Source organism: Anarhichas minor, unplaced genomic scaffold, assembly GCF_050575085.1.
Source record: "Anarhichas minor isolate MPS153535 unplaced genomic scaffold, ASM5057508v1 ptg000001l, whole genome shotgun sequence".
NCBI classification, from domain to species: Eukaryota; Metazoa; Chordata; class Actinopteri; order Perciformes; family Anarhichadidae; genus Anarhichas; species Anarhichas minor.
The window spans coordinates 1,195,337-1,218,245 of NW_027466447.1; the positions used below are offsets into that span (position 1 = coordinate 1,195,337).

Genomic DNA, 22,909 nt, shown 5'->3' on the forward strand with positions numbered 1-22,909 from the left:
GTGCCATTGTTCAGGCTTTGACGACTGACAGATGCGTGGTGGCATCCAACTTTAGGTCTAGCTTGTCTTTGATGAGATCTGCCATCTCTACTGCTCAGACAGCGGCACACAGCTCAAGCCTTGGGATTGTAGGCTCAGACTGGGGTTCTAACTTTGACTTACCCATGACAAATCCTACTTCGGCTTGCCCATTTTCTTGAACTGCTTTCTGGTACGCCACAGTACCGATGGCCTTGGTAGATGCATCCGAGAACACACACAATTCTTTATGCACTCCAGGATTCCCATCTGCTTTGTTTATCTCCTGGGAGAGGTGCGTCCCAGACTGACAGTTTTGAAGTATGTTCCCTTAGGAGGGCTCTTCCCTGGATCGTGACAGATGTCAGCAGACCCAGGGGATCAAAAATACTATTGACAGTGAAGAGAACTTGTCGGGTAAATGGTTTGATCGTAGTCGACGCAGGGTAGGTGAAGGTGTCAGTCCTGATCTCCCAGAGCAGACCCAGGCTCCATTGCGTGGGTGTTGTTTCTCCCGTCAGATATAGGTCCTTGATTACTGAGGTGCAATCTTCAGGTGGGAAGGCCTCTATGACTGCCTGACAGTTTGATGCGAACTTATGTAAGCGTAGGTTTATTTCAGCGAGTTCAGCGCAATCAACTTGCGCTCATTGAAGCAAGTTGATTGCCTCCACTTCAGAAAGTAGGGAAGCCAAGCCATCGTCCACATAAAAGTGCCTTTCCACAAACTTGACAGTATCAGCACCATGCTCCTTTGCACCTTCTCTGATGGCTCTTTACAGCCCGTAGATAGCCACAGCGGGAGATGGTGTGTTGCCAAGGATGTGGACCTTCATCCGGTACTCAACAACTTCCTTAATGATGTCATTGTTCTTGTGCCATAAAAAACAGAGAAAATTGCATGAAAAACAATGAAACATCTGCTGGATATCCGCAAGATATGAAACCCTCTTTCCTGAAGCATAGCAAGACACCAAGGAGGGAATTGTTGAGATCGGGACTAGTCAGCAGCACGTCATTGAGGGACACGCCAAAGTACTGGGCGCTGGAGTCGAAGACCACCCTGATCTGATTGGATTTTTGTGGGTGGTAGACCCCAAATGTTGGGAGATACCAGCAGTCCTCATCTTCTCTCAGTGGCTGTGCTACCTCGGCATGACCATTAGCAAAGATTTTCTCCATGAATGCCACATACTGTTCCTGCATGTGAGGTTTCCTTTTCAAGGTTCGTTGTAGAGAAATCGGTTAACTACCTGCACCCTGTTGTTCAGTAGAAGCTGGCGTAGTTCTCTAAATGTCAGTGGGGCGACCCAACTGTTAGTGTCGTCCCTGTAGGCATTTGTGTCCATTATCTTGAAGAAGATGAGGTTTTTCATTGATAGAGCCAGTTTGTTGTCATGCTCAGTACACTGTCTCACCCAGCATCCTCTTTGTTAACGTTCTTGAGATTTTAAAAGGCTTGATTTTGAAATTCTACACCAGAATGTCCCGATATTCTCTGAGCTACACTCTGATGTTGGCTGCTATAATTCTGAAGTGAAATTAGTTTGTAATTATGGACCATTTCCTATCAAATCTAATCAGAAATGATAAGGAAGTTGGCTGGTGTGCACCGAGGCACTTTAATTCCAATTTCTCCTCCAAATTAAGGGTTTCAAACCTGTGCTCGAGAATTTCATTCATTTTCATTCATTTTCTCAAGAAAGTCTCCCCTCTTCTTGCCGAGCAGTCAATTCCAAGGTAGTGTTTGCGCCGACAGATAGCAAATCAAATTTGAACTAATCATCAAATTTGTGTGATCTACATTAAATACAGACACACTCTGAGGATGCGTATTCATACTTTTCCACGTACAAAACACATTGCATTGTGAAAGAGGGGCTAGCCCCACAGGCCCGCGGCCGCTGTATGCCACACGGGCCATCGTACTGTGGACACCATGAATCGGAAGAACACAGTCTGAATCAGCAAGACACTTGCTACTTAACATGGCGACACAATTTAATCCTAACAGTAATTATATGCAATTTAGGAAGATGCTATATTAATAGATAATACATTATAGCAGATGGTAAGCTTTGAAAATAATAATAACATAATTTGTATGCACAGTTCTCTCTGATGACGGGGCTATGCCCCACCTGTCCCAAATTACCAGTTGCCACTGGATCTAGGTATCGTATGGTTTTCTATAATCTTCACATAGTTAAATACAATTTTAGAGCAACCTAAGTTTGACTGGAAATAACCAGCTAGGTTGTATCACAATGTTCAGAGATGTCGCCGGATAAACAAATTAAAAGAGATCTGTCCCATGAAAATGACTGTCCCATGAAAATGACTGACCTGAAAATGCTTGAATCAGCAACAAGTAGTCAAACTAGTTTTATTTGGCATCAAGTAATGAAATAAAAAATGTTTAATTTTGTTAATTGTATAATTATTCTATTCAAACTATAAAAACTATTCAAGTAGATGAATAATTTCTTATTTTCTTTGGTATTTTTGTCAAATATATAAATGCAATGATGATTGCTGGTAACATGTATGTTGACGTCTCTACTTGATCATGTGACAAGACAATACCATGGCGTGTTTGTATGTGTGTGTGTGTGTGTGCATGCGTCAAAACTAGTACCTAGCATCCTTTATAGCCTGTCATAATAGTGTGCAATTGGGCCCATTGTAACTAGCTTAGGTGACTGGGTTTAGATAAGCTTGATGCTTACCTTTCACTTCCTCTCCAAGTCTGTAGCTGATGTGGTCTGTTGTGATGGTGAAGGGCGCTGGTGCTGTCTGTGGTCTCAGCCCAGAGTGGTGGGGTCGCATGTCTTCACAGCTGTCCATAACTTTACCGGAGCTGTAGCCCCGAGCCAGAGGGGTAACACACACCAGCAGCAGCACTACATGTTCCATTGCAATGAAATGACTTATCGCTCTGATCATGAATACAGCTGGTGAAAACAGAGACCTTGAGGAATATGTTATTCAGTTGAGAGCAAATTGGGTGGAGTCTGTGTGGGAAACAAGGGCTGACTGAGGGGAGAAAAGGAGGAGGCAGGGAGGAGTAACATATGGGGTACTGTGAGAAGACCACAGGTACACAGACACCTGCTCAGTTTATTGAACAGTTCAATTTTGAACTTATACCAGTACACAGCGGTAACTTTTTAAAGGTACTTTAATCTCCTTGTAAAAACATGTAAAATGTAATTTTAGTTGTAAAAAACTTCTCAAAACTTCTCAATTTCAACACTGCTGTTCATTTAGAACATTCTTTCAATTATTTAGAAAGCTTTTCACACCCTACCTCCCCTCCCTACCTCCTTCTCCCCTGCCAAACTCGTTCCTATAGCCTGTCACAGTCTGTCACCAGGGCATAGCGTTAGAACGCTGTTGTGTGTCTCAGGGGCGAGCACATGTGAAAAGTGTAACTACCTTAACGACCACTTTCGGTTCAAGTGCGACACGGCTGCGGCTCACCTGGAGATTCAACATATCGCCTATTATTTTCTGTGTGCCTGTGGTTCTCAGCAAAAATAGACTGTCAAAATTAACTGTTGATGTTCATAATGACAATAGCAATATTTCCCAGCACTTCCAGCGTTAGTTCCGAGTTAAAATCCCTGAAGCATTTCTGTGAACAGAGTTCCTTCATTTGTTAAAGCATGGCTTTTATTGTGAAATATTTGCAGGACTTGCACGGCTCCATAAATTAATGGAGTACGGGTTTTTAATTGTAGAAATAGTCTTAGCAAAAACCCCATATAGGTTACAATTATACTATGTGAATAAGTTTGGTTGGCCATTATCAAAGGCAAATTCAATGTAGTGTAGTGGTTCCCTTTTTTTTCCCTCTGTAAAGGTTTCTTTTTCCTGTTCCGATGCGAGGGTCCAAGGACAGAAAATCTCAAATGCCAAATTTGTGATTTTGGGCTGTACAAATAAATGTAATTGAATTGAAAATTGGTTCTTAGCTGATACGCCCTCCAGACATGGGATATATACCTGGGGATGGCTGACTGATTTCCTATAACCTAGGTATCACAGATAAATATTATGTTGGAGCAACCTAAGTTTGACTGGCAATAATCAGCTTGGTTGTATCACTTCTTTCAGACATGTGGCCGGATAAACAACTGAGGGTATGTGCTGCCGATTAAGAGTCGATCGTACCTCAAATATACTGAGGGAGTCTCCTGTGTGGGTCGAGAGCCTGGTCTACTGAAGCATTATCAAGCTTCTTCTTATACGATACCATCAATTTAGTAAAAATTTGAAAGAGATCAGTCTCATGTTAAATGCTTAAATCAGTAACAATTAGTCAAACTGAAAATGTATGTTGAATATTTTTCAAAATTGTATCCCAGTGAGCATTTTTCTGTTGAAAAGACGTTTAATAAACAACTATGGTCATCGGTGAAACTATACGTTCAAAATTGTTTCAAAAGTGAATATTTTTTTCACAGACTATTTGCAGACATTGATTGAACGTTCACATTTAGAGCACATTTCACCGGGATTTGCAATAATACAGTTTTTCATTCACAGTGTGCTAATAATGTATCGTCATTTTAGAGACTAACATACACCACATACACATTTCTCAGTTGAAAGCTAATATCGCAAACCCTGGTGAAATATGGTCTATGATCCATATCTATGGTCTATGCCAGGGGTCTTCAACGTTTTTCAGGCCAAGGACCCCCAAACTGATAGAGAGATGGAGCAGGGACCCCCGACTATATATATTGTGTATAAAATTGTGTTTTATATTAAATGGGCCTAGTACCGTGTATACCTCTTTATTGTGCATTCAATACTAAGCTATTCAAATAATACACAGGTTCATATGTTCATGTTTTTATTTTAAACATGTGCAAGGTACAGTGAGTGGCCCTGCCACTGCCATTTATAAACATACCTTGTCAGCTGATACCAATGCCAATATCAACATTGTCAATTGCATGATAATCATGCATACAAGCACACAAACTAATCATTTTAAACATAAATGTGGAAACGAAAAATGAGTGATGGCCTATTAGTGCCACTGCCATGCATAAAGATACCTGTTATCTTTCATACAATACTGAACTATTAAAATAATGGACACATTCATGTTGAGAGAATTTTTTTTTTTAATTTAAATTTTTTTTTTTTAAATTGTCTAATCAAGCAAACATTTCGCGGACCCCCTGCAGTACCTTCGCAGACCCCATAGGGGCCGCGGACCCCCTGTTGAAGACCTCTGGTCTATGCTATTATTAACATTTTCAAACAAATTTGTGTTTTGTGACAAGTTGATGTTGTAACCGCACTTTAGCAGGTTGACGGCGAAAATAGGTCTTAGCTGATTAGACCGAATATCACCCAGTTTTCAACTGAATTTCAACAAGAAATCAATGTAGAAATCTCGGTTGGTGCTCACTGGGATAACTATTCTATACAAACAATAAAAACTACACAACCTATTCAATTAAATCAATAATTTCAATTTTTCTTTGGTATTTGTGTCAAATACAGAAATGCAATGATGATTGCTGGGTAACGTGTGAAGATGTTGTCAATTCTCTACTTGATCATGTGACAAAACAATATGATGGTGTGTATGTGTGTCTGCGTGTGTGCATGCGTCATAACTATAGGGTCCACTAGGGTCCGTCATAATAGTGTGCACTTGGACTCCTCGTAACTAGCCTACGCTTAAGCATGAAACTTTCTCCTCTCCAAGTCTGTAGCTGAAGTGGTCTGTTGTGACGCTGGTACGTGAAGACATGTAACCCTACCACTTTGTGCCTAACCCTAACTCTGAGCAATGAAATGATCACTTATGTCTCTGATCATGAATACAGCTGGTGAAAACAGAGACCACGAGTAACATAATGCTGCTATTCAGTTGAGAGTAGATTGGGTGGAGTCTGTGTGGGAAACAATGTCTGAGGGGAGGAAGGGACGGGGTAATGTGAGGAGACCACAGTTACACCGTTCTACACCTGCTCGGTTGTGTACTACAATGGTTTCCTCGGAAGTAGAAGTACAAAGTAAGAAGTAAACAGACGACTTGCATATTTTTAAGTGCTTTTGTGGCCTTTCGTACGTTATTTTGGGGACAATGATTTTGAATAGTAACATTATTCAATACGTTTCATATCTAAACATCATAATAACTCTATAGCTGTTTGGGGACGTTTTAGTTGGGGCCACAGGCCTTCTTGCCTATGACCGTACTTGGTTAAGATCCTTTTCTCTGGAAGAAGATCCACAAGAAAATCCTGTTTCGAAGCCACCTCAACATCGATGGTGGTGAACCAATTACCCGGCTGATACAGTTACAGTAACCGCTTGATGGTTGACATATGGAACGTCTTGCTGGGCAATGCACTAGTTTAGGATGCAAAGATCAAACACAGAAAGGGTTTTACTTGATGTACTTCTTGTTCCCAAGAAGACATAATATTTCACACCTGCCTGTTGTGAGTGTGGATGACAGACACAGCCTGTCTCTGTAACTGGTCTTGGGTCTCTGCTGACAGGAAATAAATCTCCTACTGGGAGTATAGATTCACCTCTTTTAGAAAATAGCCCAGTCTCAGTGTCCTGTCCTCCTCCAGAGATTTAAAGCACCGATTGACAGATGAAATTGATCCAAAGAGCCCATCCTCCCAGGAGATTATCCGGGTCCTTTCTTGGGAGTGTGAGTCCTAGTCACACGAGGTGAGAGCCCACGGTGTCTTGAAACATAACACGGCCCGCGGCTGTTGCAACTCCCTGAATCAGGTTATTAATTTGTCTGATGCAAAGGTCCAGAATGAGACAGTGTGGTGGGGGCGGCAGGCTGGGAAGATGCAAGCGTACATACACATCCAAGTTGTTAGCAGCTGCAGCGAATCTGAGAAAATCAACTAGACCTACAGGGCTCTCGTCTTCAGCATCATCATCTGTAGACGGAGCCAGTGTCTTAGAAGGGATGATTGGAAGCATTGGTGGAACATTGGTGGCTGTAGCTGGAACTTTGACGGTGTCGATCTTGAACTCCGGCTCACTCTCATGGCAGTGAAACATCAAGTCGAAGAATCAGAAGTGAGTCTAAAGCTGCCTGTGTCGATTCTTGGGCAGCACTCGGCAGACCAGTTAGGATTGCAGTCATTCTCCCAATTTTCATTGGGAGAATGATTTTAGGAGACTAAACCCATGGAGTCCAGTGGCAGTGTTGGAGGTTCATTTATCATGATAACACCATTGATTATATCCATTTGTTTAATATTATTTAAATGTTTGAAATTCACATATATAACATCTGCATATTGAGAACTAGTTTGAATGTTTGGATATAGTGTAGTCTGAATGGGTTACAGCCTGTTTCATTTAGTAAGGATCAGAGTCTCTTGTTGAAAAAACTACTAAAGAGGCATAGCAGGTGTGTGGTAAGGCTGTCTTTACTAAAGAGTCATAGCAGGTGTGTGGTAAGGCTGTCTTTACTACTAAAGAGGCATAGCAGGTGTGTGGTAAGGCTGTCTTTACTACTAAAGAGTCATAGCAGGTGTGTGGTAAGACTGTCATGGGAAAAACAAGGGAATGCCGCTAGGGTTGTGATAAAAAGTGCAGAGCTGAGCGGCATCAGGAAAAGGCTTTCAAATCCCACTAGAAAGATAAAGCTGACTATGACACATTGGAACATGCAATACACACATTAGAAACCATACGAACATAACTCACACCCACATGACAGGGAAAGTGACATATTCTGTGATTTACTGGGTTGAATTCTTTGCCTGAAGAATAAAGTATATTGAATTGAATTCTGTCTGATTCCAGTGCGTTCTTCAAAGATCATCAGGACACCAATAGGTATTAAGTATAGAATAAGAATAGAGTTGGGGAACAGTAGTTTAGACTTCATCAACTGATCCGGTCTGAACTTCTTTTCCATGACAGCAGAGTGTAGCCTGTGTGAGTTAGAAACATGATAAACTAGCAGCGGAATTATTCTCTATACATATGCTTTTCTAGTATTCCGACTACTCAAAGCACGTTAACACTGCATGCCATTCACCCATACAGATGGCAGGGGCTACCATGCAAGGTGCCACCTGCCCATCAGGACTAATTAACATTCATGCCCATTCATGCACAGCCTATGAGAGCAATGTGAGGTTAAGTGTCTTGCCCAATGACACATCGACATGATGTAGCCCAGTGGTTCTCAAACTTTTTCTGTCACGCCCCACTTTGGAGGAAGAAAAATGTTCATGCCCCACCGCCACAACAAAATTGTTACAAAAATGAAAAATGGTCCATGTTGAACTTTTATTGAAATAACATTTTGTGACTCCTCCGTCTGTGCTTTTTCAAATAATAGAATAAAGAAAATTGCAATCACTTTTAAGTAAACCAGATTACTCCATCAGACAAAAACAAATAAAATGTGCAATCACTTTGTTAGAACAATGCAAATAAAGTTATATCTGTGCAAAAAGGAACTACAATTTGGCAAAAAGCCTCCTGTGGACAGGTGTTGTAAATTAGCATTTTGCTTCAAACACTTAACACAGTGCATCTGGGCTTTGTGCATAAATGTATGTTACAATTCTAATGCTACTGTGATGTCCATATCAAATAAAATAAACATAACATTATTATGAGATAGTAAGTCATTATTATGAGATGCTAAGTCATTATTTTGAGATAGTATCTCATTATAATGACTTACAGGATCTGTATTTTTCCTCACAGTGGCGGAAACGGGCTTCCATACATTTCGCCATGTATTTATTAATAACTTTAAAAAAAAGAAAAAAAAATATATATATTCTGCATTTCCCCCTGTGCCCCACCTGTAATACCACCGCGCCCCACTAGAGGGGCGCGCCCCACAGTTTGAGAACCACTGATGTAGCCGATCCTTTGATTGAAACACGGCCCGCTCTACCAAAAAGCCACATGAGGTGATCTGAGGTGTACCCTGCCTTAGCCCAATGTCAATTTTGATCGGTTTGGATATCCAACCCATGTTGATTGAACTTGAGGTGTATGCTTATGCTGTGGGTAAAATCACCTTCGAAGAATTGTTGATTATGGTAAAAAAAAGACACCTGTACTTATTTAATATCATTTTACATTTTTTATTGCCCTAAGCATATTTTCAGCAGGTTTGATCAGCCCTTGAACTACCCTACACCCTGCCCTCAAGGACACATGGTGCAGTCATGCAGTAAGAAAGTGACAAGCCCTTCACAGCTTGTGACAAGAGGATTTACTTTATTTGTTTGTGTAGGAGGGTTGGGGGTCATTATTGTTATTTGGGTTGTTGGGATCAAAGGTCATACAGAACCTCCAGGATAGTAGCCATGGATGAGGCTTGGCTCTCACAGCTGAATGAGCAGTGCAGGCCATTCTCATTAGTCAGCTCAGGGAGACCCTTCCAAGGGGACCTAGAGGAAGACATTGGAGAGCAGAGTGGCCATCACAAACATGGATAGAATGATTAAATAATGGCAGTCACTCCTACAGTTGTGGATACTACTAGTGGTACCCCAAGATACATGCTAGTTAAACAAGCTAAATGTCTACTGCCAGGTCTGAAGATCTGTAACAGCAATAGCATGCTGACTGTGAATACCTCTCCAAGTGTACAGCATGATGAGACAGTACATTTTTCACCAAGACAATGGTTTTGTCATATGTCTCCTCTCCCATTTTCCTGGCAAAGTACAGTTTGGCCCTCAGGAAGTAGCCGGTGGGCCACAACCATTCCTGTAAGAGAAGGAAAAAGGCTAGTAAAAGCTAGTAAATGATTACTGCTGTTGGGGGGGTTACAGTGCACTTGCTTACTGGGCCTTGATGATAGTTGAAGCCCTTAGCTTGGTTGAAGTTATCATTATCCAGGCTGTTGTCGTAGACTCCACAGTACACCATGTCACTGCAGGACAAGGTACAAAAACTTGGAGAACATCTGTCTTAGATCAATTGCCAACAATCACATATTGTTTTGAAAGTTGCACACAGCACGTTCCTTGTGATGTTTCTGTGCGCCAACCTCCAGGTGCCAGATCGTAAGCACGTATGGTGGACACGGCACCAGAAAAAATGCAAATATAGTGTGGCGAAAAGCCAAGTGGATAACCCTAACTTTTATTTTTTATTATTTATTAGTATTTTACAATTTATTATATCTTCAGGGAATTCCACTCCAAATAGGAGATTTACTGTGAATGGAAAATTGTATTCTGCCCAACTTAATGTAAACTTGATTAACTATAAGCTCCAGGCAGTGGCTAGATGTGAGCGAATCCAACTAGGGTAAAATAGGTTGTGTTACTTGTTACTGATTGTAACTGATGCAAAGTGTATATAGCTGATGCAGATGAAGTAACTAAATGTATGTTTGCATCTGATGATATATGATTATTTTGGGTAAACGCACAATTAACAAACCATCAGTTATTAGTTATTTACCATAACTTTAACCATGACCAAAGTGATGCATTTTACACATTTATTTATTTACATATTTGGCTCATTGAAGACTGTGCTTCCTGACTTTGTTATAGTACCCAACCCTCCAAAGCCAAGCAGCCCTCAATACTTAAGCAGGAAACTAACTCAGGGTCCAAGGTCTTCATTCCCAACGGCCCCAGAAGCTTCTTCTCAGCTACACCCAGAACCTCCCACGCTTTCTCTACTGTGAACAGCTCAGGAGCCTGCATCACACACACACACACACACACACACACACACACACACACACACACACACACACACACACACACACACACACACACACACACACAGTCCTTATCTGAAATGACACTATTAACTTAAAATAACATTGACTGGATGAACAAAACTGTATTATTCTTTTGGTCTGGCTAATACATTTGCATTTGCATTTAACACTTTGTACATTTGGAGTCATATGTGTAACATGTTATAATAATAAGTCTCATGGTATTTATGCATCATTCACTGTTTTTCGTGCCATGATTCCTGAGTGCACATTGTTTAGAACTCAGAACTCTTGCTCTGATTGATTGCTTTAGATTATTGATATACAGAAAAAGTATAAATTGAGATTGTGACACTTGTTGAACAAAAACACAAAGTCATCTTGCAATTGTGGGAACATTTTGCAAAGTGGTGCTTCTTTCAATACTTTGGCTGAGAATACTTTGACCTACAGTACATGAAACCAAGTTTCATTTGAGCCTTTTTGTAGTAAGAGAACATTAATTAGTGACAGCTGCAATTTAAACTGGCAAAAAGGACAATCACCAAATAAAAATGTTTTCAACATTGCTCTATAAAAAGAGCAGAGATATAAATATTTGCTAACAGATTCATTAGTCTCTGAGCTTAGGGAATCTGGGTATTTTATCAACCTAGAACACAATCCAAAATGGAACTGGCCAAAATGTACACTGAAGTACAGCGGCTGTTGCTACTTACCACCATCATGGCAATGAGAAAGTTAGCCCGGAGCTGGTAGTCACACCAGGGGCTGGAAGCCCCAAAACTGTCCTTGTAGATGCCTCTTTTGTGGACAAACTTGGGTTGCTTTTCTTCCGGGTCTTGGGGATCATGGGAAATATAGAACTTCTTCTCAAAGTTCTCCTGGATCTTAAGATCCCACTCCATATATGACACAGAATATGTCTGTCCTGAAATCAAAAATTTAGGATGAAAAAGAAAATGGTTCAAAGATGGATAAAGAGACTATAAAATCCATTCATCTGTAAAATTAAATTACCACCAACATTGCTTTCTACAATGTGATTTTGTGTCATTACCAATAGTTCCAACAAGAGGGGAACATCCAAAGCTGATTTCAGCCACTGAAAGCCTATTAAGAAGTGCTATTGTAAATACTAGAAAAACAATTGGTTGAAGCAGCTGTTGGGATCTGACTATATGGCTTCAACATGTGCTGTGGAACAAAGAGAGTCAGGCCTTCCCTTTTGCAAGCAAAGGTTTCATCCTGATTGTAGTTTGATGAGCACCAAACCCCCCAACTCTGAAGAAATTCACATTAGGGTGTGAGTTTCCTCCCCCCCATAAACTATGTGTTCCTGAAGTTACCTGAAAGCAGCGCTGCAATCTAATTGGCCGAGAGCCAAGACACCCCAGGACCCCTGTGGTTGAGCCACCCTTTCTACAAAACAACCAGCAACCCCCACCTCAATGCTTTTCCCCTTCGACCTCCGTCGAGCTAGGGAGCACACCAACGTTGTTTCCCTTTTCAACCAAAACCTAGGTTTAACAGTTTATATTCGCTGGCCGAATTCACCAAACTGTCTATTTTATCGTTGTTCGTATCCACGAAGCGAACCCTTTTATTCCTGCAGAAGTGAAGAAGCAAGACTCCTTCAGAAAGAGAGAGAGAGAACTTCCACTCTCCACCAAGCGCCTTGTCTGCTCCGGTGTTAAGGACGCGAAAATCCATTATCCAGACGACAGCGATTCTCTCCCACCGAGAGAACACCTCCCGCGGCCCGCAGCCGCGCTGCCTGAGCCCATCGAAGCTCAGAAGAACCCCTCAGAAGAACCCCTCAGAAGAACCCCTCAGAAGAACCTCAATCACCACGATTGCATCGTACCGTAAGGCGAAATAGATTCTGGGCAGAGTTAGAGAGAGTTTAATTTGTGTTTATTTTATCTTGTTTGTGTGCTTAAAGTACTGTTCATTTTTATAACGTGGTGTATGCTTTATGATCAGTTACCGTGTATTCTATGCTACCGTGATTCGTGTCGAAACAGCCGCAGTGAGGTCGAAGTTGCCTCTCATCAGTTCAGGAGGTCAAAACCGCCGGCTGAGACAAAGAGTCGCGGTTCTTGCTCCCCTTGCTGAGAGAGCAATCTTCCGTACTCCCGCGCGGCGCAGAGGATCTTAATCTTTTGTTTTATGTCATTTTGTTTTGTTCCTTTCCCTTCTCTTTTACTAATCCACACACACACACACACACACATATAGCTTTGAGCTAATGTAGCTACGTGCTAACGGCTACCGGCATGTATAGACGCCGGGTCTTCTATTGGCTATCCGCCATTTTGAGTCTCGCGCATGAGAGACGTCACCACGTCCCAACTACGTCATACGTCGCTGAGCTGTTCCCTCGCTCCTCCCCCTACATACACACACACACACACACACACACACACACACACACACACACACACACACACTCCCCCCCCTCTTTTCCATAGTCTGTTGATTTTAGATAGCGTGCTCATAAATGTATAGTTGTTGTTAGTTTAGATATTAGTTGACTAGATCATTAGTATTACAACATAATAAACTCTGTTATATTTTAAAGAGCAGCTGTCTGTGATTACTTTGTGCATGTGTATTGTGATAATAAATGTATATGTGGTCTGTGCTCGAACTTAAACCTTCACTTTCACTCTGAATGTGTAATAGTACTCAGATTATTGACATTGTGAGTGAACACTAATTATGAGACTTAGTTTTATCGTTTGGTTATTGGTCCCTGTTCGCAGGGTGGTGTCCTGTTATTATTAATAATCATTTATAATTGTTACTGACATTAATAATTATATTGATGTCAAGAATTTAGTTTCTTAGATGCTGATAACCCAAACACGCTCCTTTACGTTCCCAACATATTGGTGCCCTGTGTGAGGCTATGTTATTCCCAACACAGCAATGACGTGATTTTAAATCAGTGAAAAAATCCTTCAAATCATGATAAGAATATGTGTTTGTGTGTGTATGGTTTGTGTTGTAAAAAGTGTATTTTAGCCAGTCTGTTATCAGCCCTATAAAACACCCTGTTATGAAGTGTATGTGATTGTACCTTCTCTGTGTATGTTGACTGCTGCATAGGGGAAGTGGCCATTGTTGTAGAGCTTCACAATCCAGCGTACAGTAGATTTACACAGGCCCACTATCTCTACTGCTGAGCCATCCCTAGATCACACACAGAGATACAAAGACTTGCAGTGATCATAACAGGAAGCAGGTGCAAAGTTAGAAAAGGTGTATCTAATGACAAATATTGAGCTGTGTAGGTTGTCCCTCTAACTTAGTTAGTACTTAGCTAATATCATGAACCTCTTCACAGTTTAACAGACGTCTATCTGTCAAATTCAGTTCACCACTGAGATCCATCAGCAGCTAAACTTATTTACAAGGCTGCCTATAGGTCTTGCTCTATCTCTCTCACACACACATTACATTTATTTCAAAATGCACAGTTACAAATCAAAGTTTTACTAGATTATTGGTCAAGAAATGTGGTCAACGCGTCTCACTCGTTTCGCCTTGGTTTCGTCTGTTCTCACACTTGTAGCTCTGCTGAGTGGTTGGAAGACTTTGTCGCACTGGAGAGCAGCATTAATGCATTTGTTTGTTTCCAGTTTCTGTGTGAACTTCACAATAGTTGTATGGAAATAAGCACAAGCCTAGACAAGTCCTCCGTTTTATGTACATCGCCCTCCAAACTGCAAACCATGCCGTCAAACATCCGCTTTGTAGGGCGGATAACGTTACTGGAAACCGCTCGCAAAGCGCTCCAATGATAGCTTGCCTCCTGCGCTTGTCGGCAGTAGTAGAATTATAAAATTCAGAATTTAACTGCACAACAGCTGCTAGCATAGAGAAAAATGCCAGCAACTCCTGTAATTCGTTATCAAATGAATTAACCATTGGTAGTCGATCTTTAATCAAGGCTGATGTTTCCATCTTCAGTCTTACATTGCCTCCGCTCTAATTGGGTGTTGGGGGTTAGTTTTTCGCTAACCAATCACTAGGGCGACTGTGGCTCATTGTTAGAGCGGGTCGTCCTTAAATCAGAGGATCGGCGTTTCGATCTTCGGCTCCGTCTGTCCAAGTCAATGTGTCTTTAGGCAAGGACACATGTGTCCTTGGGCAAGACACTTAATCCCAAATTGCTCCCGTAGGCTGAGCCTGCGGTGTATGAATGGGTATGAATGTTAAATAGTCCTAATGGGCAGGTGGCACCTTGCATGGTAGCCCCTGCCATCAGTGTATGAATAAATGTATGAATTGGTGAATGACATGTGTTAAAGTATTTTGAGTGGTTGGAAGACTAGAAAAGCGCTGTACAAGTACAAGTCCATTTACCATTTACCATTAGAGACCAATGTATCCACCTGAATCTAAAGTCATTTCAAGGCGACAGGTGATGTATCACCATGACAACATACCTTGTGCCGGTGTTTTAAGAGTGGAGCGAAATGATTTGAAAGAGAAAATGAAAAAACAGAACTAGCGAATTATGTCGGGAAATATTGAGAAGACATGACATACTGTACATGTAAAATGTATTTGTCAATCAAGGGGGTTATATGAAATTCACTATTGAGTATTAAACTATTACTCAGCAGCCCAAACTCAAAGGCAAGACCATTGAGTGAACAATTCAGAGATGTCGGGGTAATTCTCCTTTATTGACCAAGAATCTATTCTGAGAGGATTAGTTCTAAGGGTTGAAGATTCACAAAAAGTGGTAAAGAGGTGGCACTCAGAGCTTAACTTTAAAGTTACAGACACAAATGAGGAAGGCTTGAGAAGAGTACACAAGAGGGACCCTGAAAGGCCAACAAAGATGGAAGATGGAAAAAGAAGCTATGCCAGAGTCTCAACCCGACATCTCTTAGCAGAACGACAGAGGTCAATTATGTTTTTTTCCCAGACATCAAAGCAGAGTGCAGTTCGATTCTTTAAAAAGATTTAGAACAGCCTCGATAGCGGCATCAATGTCGTCTGTAGCGGTCTCCATTGTTATTACAACTCAGTTCTGCGCTTCCTGCTAACCCTAACCCGAGTCCAACAAAAGCCCTTTCTTTCTTATCCCCTCCGGGGAGGAGAACCTTTCAGGTTATAATGGTTTCTTTGTTTACAGCTGTCATTTGATAGTCTGGAATGTTGGGCAAACAAGTTTGTAATGACAAATTACACAAACATCAAGAGGCATAACATTGTCCACAAATAAAAAACCTCATGCAGCCTGATCAAAGTCTGAGGTATCCTGTTCCTTAGTAAGTTTATACAGAATGAAAATAATGTTGGATGTTTCCTGAACTAACCAAAAGGGAGATAACGCACCTGGGTGTAGCAGGTATTCCCTTGTTGTGCGCCTTCTCACTCTCACCCATCTTGTCCATCCAAGTTCCACAGTTGAAGCGATTTCCTCCATAAATGAAACCAGTGGTCTGGTCTACTCCGACCTCTACATTAAATCCTGGCGGGAGTGAGATGGACTGCTATTAACAGGGTCAGAATGTAAGCAGCATGTCAAAGTTATAAGGTTATTTATAGTCAATGTACAACAGAGTTGCACTATGAAATGCAGGACATAGTCCCATTTTGCCACATAAGAAGACACACACCCAAAAAAACAAAGTGATATTTATCTCGGTCGTGCAGTCACAAATGATACAATAAAAATATGCCTGGACAGCCATTCACACTATGTATGGTTCATGCCTAGGTGCTTATTTATAACCATCGTGTACGCACAACATGGGGCCTGAAACCCGAGCTCTATAAGCACAGACTGAGTCCTTTACCAAGGGGGCCCTGTCACTCTTTTGCCGCTCACTGAAGAGGATGTCGGAAGGCAGACAGCGGTGTGTACTGCCTTATGGACTGTGGGGTCCGCACATAGAGTTTGGGAATAATAATAATAGTTTCATTATCCAAGCAAAATATTTCATCCACACATTTTTTAAAATCTATTTCTATATTTGCTGTATATCTAAACAAGATAATTATATACTAAATATGTAATGTTGTAATATTTAAAAAAAAACTATCTGCATGAATATCTATGAATTCCTGATTGACTTGGGTTTTTATTTAATTTTTTATTTATTTTTGTCTTGTGATTGTATTTTTCTTTGTTATACTGTTGTCACTTGCTTGATTTTTTTGGATATTGTGCACTGAATTCTCTTTAATAGAACATGTACCTTTTTGATTGTACAATTAAAATAAATGCTAACTGCCTGTGTTGTGCACTGTATTCCCCATGCTGGGTCCTATTTTCATCAAGAGGTTGCACACGCTATTTTCTCTTTTTTCTTGTTGGGCGACTGTTGCTCAGTGTTGGGCGACTGTGGCTTAGTGGTAGAGCAGGGTCGTCCTTCAATCAGAGAATCCCTGGCTGCGCTAGTCCATGTTGATGTGTCCTTGGGCAAGACACTTAAGCCCAAATTGCTCCTGTAGCTGTGCCTACGGTGTGTGAATGATCTATGAATGTTACTTAGTCCTGATGGGCAGGTGGCACCTTGCATGGTAGCCCCTATCATCAGTGTATGAATTGATTTGAATGGGTGAATGATGACATGTAGTGTTAAATACAAGTACAGTCCATTTACCATTTTACTTTGTCATGTTGTTCAGACACATACAACAAACAAAGGAGATTTTCTTCTAACTGTCAGGAGATCACCATCATGTTCTCTAGTGTGCATGTGTGGATCAAATCTGTAGATGCAGATTGTATAGAAGCGTGTGCAAGTCCCCTTTCCGCTGACTGCCCCCATACTGAAGAACCTTGTTATTGAGAGGGCAATGGCTCGAGTCCAGCTTGGGAACCTTGTTGAGTGAATCCATATCATATATAAACATGCCTTTCTGTGAATTTACCACTCAATCTATTGATGCACAACCACGAAGAATGCCTGGTGTGACCTGATCTGTGTAAAGGTAGACATCTAATATGAATTAGTAAGCAGTATTGTTAATGAGTACATGCAGATACCTTCATCAGTCATATTACTATCCAGCTGTGGCCCAGCATTGGTCTCTCTGAACAGGATACCCTGCATGTGCCTCTGCATGGCCTCTTGGATCACATCATACAGTGGCTGATCCTAAAAGAAACACACAGTTCAAATTATCCACATGATATGATAAAAACATTTTTTAAAGTCTGTAAAATTATCAATTTTAAATGGCAAATATCGCATTTTACAGGCTCTTCTTGAAATGATAATGACTGATAATACCACTGCATGGTATGCAACAGTACGCAAATACAGTTTTGATACTTACCGTGTGTATTTCCATTTTATGCTACAGCATATGTCCTGCATTTTTATAAAGAACTGATATATATTTGTAATGGATTTTCTTTACACGGTGCTTCTGCTACTTTTACTGTAAAGGATCTGAATGCTTCTTTCACCCCTAACCATACGCAGGTTGCTAGTATCACCTGCTTCTATCTTACCGGTTGCTAGTGCATGAAGTTTCATGTTGTAATTGTGTGTGACTGTGATAAACAACAGGCTGTGGTAGAGCAGAATGACACTGTTCACATGACTGTTTCTGGTCACATCACTGATATTTAACTAAAACAATTATGTTACAGCTTACATATTTTGCATTCACATAATAATCCATTCCACATGAGTTGACTGACAACAATCAGTAGAAAATAGGCTTATCTGTTCATTGCCAACATATTAGAAAAAGGTAATCATAGCACCTCTCTGGTATGGATTTGATCATCAGTGGCTCACTCATGTCAAGAACCAGTGAGAAAACAGTGCAAATTCCTACCAAGGCTCCAGTAGGCTGAGACACATTAGTGGGGTACATCCTTTGGACAGGACACTTGAGGATGGAGACACCGTCTTGTACAAGTGTGCAGTACTCCTGAATACACTGCAGCCACCACCACACAGCATCCCTGCAGTTGTAACGCACACTGCAGCCCTGGCCCAGCAGGTTAGGGATCAGGCCATGATGCAATGTCCCGGCAAATACCAAGATGATGTTCCTGTGACAATCGGGACAGGTGTTTTATAGATAAGCGTGCATATGTACGTGGCAGTGTATAATGGGTAGGAAATAAATCAATTTGGCAGCAAGGCAACAGTAAAGAGTGTTTACCATTAATTTGGATACCTAGACTGTGAAGGCCCACCACAGCTCAATAATGAACCAAAAATAGGTTTACACTTGTCAATGGGTTGGAGTCCACACAGTCTACCCAGGGATTTCTACATTTTTCTTCCCTTCTAAAGGGTGTGAAGTCTACCCACCACAGTCTCACAAATCCCTGTGGGAAACACTGAAATACCAGTGCTGCTGTATCTGCAGTTAATGTGATTTGCATAAAATCTTGCTGAATAATTTCTTCTGATGCCTGACAGGTGTTGCACATGTCCAAAAAGTAAGGAGCACAAAGAGAGTGGATCTAGTTATAGTACTTTTAAAGTGAATCTTTCACAAACCCAGTTGACCCAGTCTCGGCACACTCTGGTCATTTGAGAGTAGGTTGACTGCCAGAATTAATCCTAAATAGGTAGTTGCACTATTGGACATTTTAATCAGATTGGTTTAGTATTAGTATTTGTTTAGTAAAGAAATAAAGACCACAGTACCATCAGTCCAAACAGACAGTGCTCAAAGCCTTACATTTCTTGAAGCCCATATTCTCCTCCCTTGTGGAGTTGTGTGGCAGACTCACCGAGCTTCCAGATGTCTGCCAGTGAGCAACAGCAGTCCTCTCAGGGAAATGAAAGTGTCACGGCCCCAACATCGGAATGCCCCAGCACAAAAGTGAGGAAGACCTTAGTAAAGATAAACAACTATTATCTTGAAAAGAACCTATGCTGTGCCTTGCAAAGTTTAGATTAAAACTATTAAAAGATAAGGCTGGTGTTATCATGTATTTGTCTTTATGTGTTCTGAATACCTTCTGACCTCCCTACTCTGTGGTTCTCAGCCCCATGCCTATTGGTGCCTATACTGAAGATTTGGATCTTTAAAAACTGCGATATAACTGCATATATGGTTTATTTTTATATATGAAATATTTTTTATAATACATAATTTATATGATTTATGGTAAAATGCTCATTGATATCATAAAAGAGAGACATATCTAGCAATAGTGTATTTGTTGGGGATTATTTAAAGCGGCAAAATAATCTACATTTTGGTGCTCTAGTGAGAATCTGTGTCAGCATGAAGGTGTATGTGAGACTGAGTCAAAATAAACTGTGTTCGTAATGACGGAACATATCACCCGGTGCAGCAGTGTGACTCATTGATGTGTTTTTGATAGTATTTGGACAACAATGAAGCTCTATCCACACAGGAAGAAGTTAGATCAGGCTTTGATACACACACAATACTAGTTAGTGGGATAACTTTATTGTTGATTTGTTTTTTTTTCATGGGATTGCTTCACTATGAGAAATGAATGCTCAGTTTGGAGATGATAGGGGATCCATAGTAACGTGTGCTCCACTTGGTAAAGTATTGTACTTTACTGCACAATATTTGTTTGTGACGACTCGCATGAACTCTAGTTAATTTCACTTCCTTTTTTATTTTTGGACCATTTATGTATGTGTTAATTCCGCTAGATCAGAGGTAGCCAACACGGAGCCTGCGGGCACCTGGTCGCCCGCAGGGACCACGTGAGTCGCCGGCAAGGCATGTTCTAAAAATAGCGCAAGTCACCATGGAGCTCCGTCTAAACATTGTAGTTGCTGTTCTTTTTTAATCAAAAACGCTTGCATTATTGTAGATTTTAAAATGACAATATTTATTGTCATAAGAGAGTTGGGTACCCAGAGGCGCACGGCGGACAGCCAGGAAGAGGCTGCCGTACCGCACTAGGTTTTCAGGTTCCGAATGGCGGGCGCTTCCCGTTGGCACCGGACGCACGCGTGCGAGCGCACCCTGTCGTCAGTTCCGTCAGTCCTCGGAACAGGCAACAACTCTTGGGTGGCGGGGGTAAAGGCGAGGCAATGCAATCCGACTGAAAAGCGCCAGACTAAAGGTTTGAACGCGCCCGAAGATACTCGCGCGCCTCGGAGGGTTGGATCCCCCCCTCGGCTATAGACGAGACTTTTTACTAGTTTCTTCGTGGAGAAAAAGGTACCCAAAATGTCTACCACTGCATCATTCACCAGTAGGCGCTATGTGCAAAAGTAACCGGCTTTGATCATGTGATGACTCCTATCGTGAAGATCATAAATGGCATCCGCTCCAAAGCCAAACAACACAGGATATTCATAACTGATTGTCCCATGTTTATACAAATCGAGTTGATTTGTTGATCATGATTTGTTCAAACATGTTACAAAAGTGGTTAGTACCAACAAGACATGATTTGAAGAGATGACAGTTAATGATTTCATAAAAAATGTTAGAAGGATAATTTTTACAAAAATATAACAGGTGTGATTTTGAACTAAATGCTACAAATCATATTCATACAAAACTGTCATGAAAGATATTTACTAAAATATCAGAGATGTGATACCTCTGACTTTCAAATGTTGAAACAGAAGAACAGAAATAAATGTTTAAATATATCTGTGTTTCCTACCATCATGTTGTGGAAATCATTGTTAATAATTATTGTGAGGAATAATTAACATTGACATGTGATCAGACAGACAGTCTCTTCACACATATTATTATTATTATTATTAAAAGGTGATCTGTGCAACTTTGTTATTCAGGAAGTTTGTATCAAACAAGTAGCCCTTCGTACTACTCGGTACCCTTGAAGTAGCTCTCAGTTTCAAAAAGGTTGGTGACCCCTGCGCTAGATGCTTGTCCTGCCTTGTTTTGAACTGAGCCTCAGTAAAACTTTGATTTTGAGAACTCCATTCTCTGGTCTGTTCTCCGTGCTTAAGTGGTACTCTGATCATCACAATGTTATGTATGGAACAGACAAACTTGTATTTGAAGTTATCAGTTGCTTGTAGCTCATCTGTGCAAGCTAGCAGAATTAGTTTATCCCCTAGCACACAGATACTATCATTGCTCTCCTGCTTTCACCTGCTTGCGAGTAGATTTTTAGTACGCGTTTTCATTGAATATTAAGCATGTATGCCTGAAGAGTCTTCTGCTCCTAGATGAGGTTTCTTTCTTTTTACCAATGTTTCTGTAATTACTTTGCATCCACTTCACATGTGATTAGCCTAGGGGTTACACCAAATTACCCCCCCCCCCACCCCCTCCCCTCGCACACAAACACCCTCCCACAATGTCTGTACCTCGGTTAGGCCCTTAAATACACACCTAGCTCACCCCATGTTATCTTATCTCACCTTTCTGTGTCTACTGAAATGAGAAAGACGAATTGAAAGTACATACCTGCTGCCAGTGACACAAAGCACTGCTCTTCTTGATTAGTGACTTCACTAAGATGGTTTGGGACATCTTTAAGGTGAGGAGAGTTTGTGGACACTGTCCAGCTGTGACCCACACTACACATCTGCACCGAACCCAGTGCCAGTAGTTTAACCAGGCTGGAACCATTCTGCACAAAGCTAATGTAGCCAAAGGAACACAGTAGACAGGGACACAGTTATCACAAAGTGGACAGTTTGACATGAGCAGAGTATTATTTATCATTTCAAGTCGAATGAATGAAAAGCTTAGTGACTTAGGGAATGAATGGAGTGATGAATGAATGAAAGAAAGAATGAATGAATGAATAGACAGTTAGGCATACAAAAAGCCAACTTGTCGAGTTATATAAGACACCAAAAAAAAATCAGTAAGTAATATCAGTATATATTTGTCTGACGAACCAATATCACTAAGCCTTTCATCAAAGAGCATTAGAGAAAGGAAAGAGAAATCAAAAAGCTAAGAAAAACACCTTGACATTTGCTTGAAAACAGCCTCCACAGCAGTTGTGTAGGCTCCCTCGATGATCGAGTCAAAGTAGCAAGGCACCAGGTAGCGGGGAATGTGTTTCAGGTATCCAAACATGGCCTGGAACCAGTGGCCCACCTGTAGGTCAAAGGTCAACATCAGGATCAACACTTCAGATTCTGTGCTGCAGTCCACTGCATAAAGTACAGCAATGACACAGCAGCTCCCTGGCCAAACCCACACTAATGCAGACAAGTACATTTTCTAAAT

The 22,909-nt window shown here is 41.1% G+C and overlaps 1 protein-coding gene across 1 annotated transcript in view; it reads right to left on the reverse strand.

Moving 5' to 3' along the window:
• Nucleotides 1-9,334: 9,334 nt before the first annotated feature.
• The window catches only part of LOC142947585 (glycogen debranching enzyme-like), a 54,683-nt gene continuing 41,108 nt past the window's right edge, over nt 9,335-22,909 (reverse strand). The window contains 12 exon segments of the mRNA XM_076089660.1: nt 9,335-9,452; nt 9,641-9,774; nt 9,853-9,940; nt 10,624-10,721; nt 11,467-11,678; nt 13,833-13,945; nt 16,106-16,241; nt 17,766-17,877; nt 18,569-18,788; nt 19,482-19,584; nt 22,133-22,308; nt 22,644-22,777. Of these exon segments, the coding sequence (XP_075945775.1) occupies nt 9,335-9,452; nt 9,641-9,774; nt 9,853-9,940; nt 10,624-10,721; nt 11,467-11,678; nt 13,833-13,945; nt 16,106-16,241; nt 17,766-17,877; nt 18,569-18,788; nt 19,482-19,584; nt 22,133-22,308; nt 22,644-22,777 (1,644 nt within the window).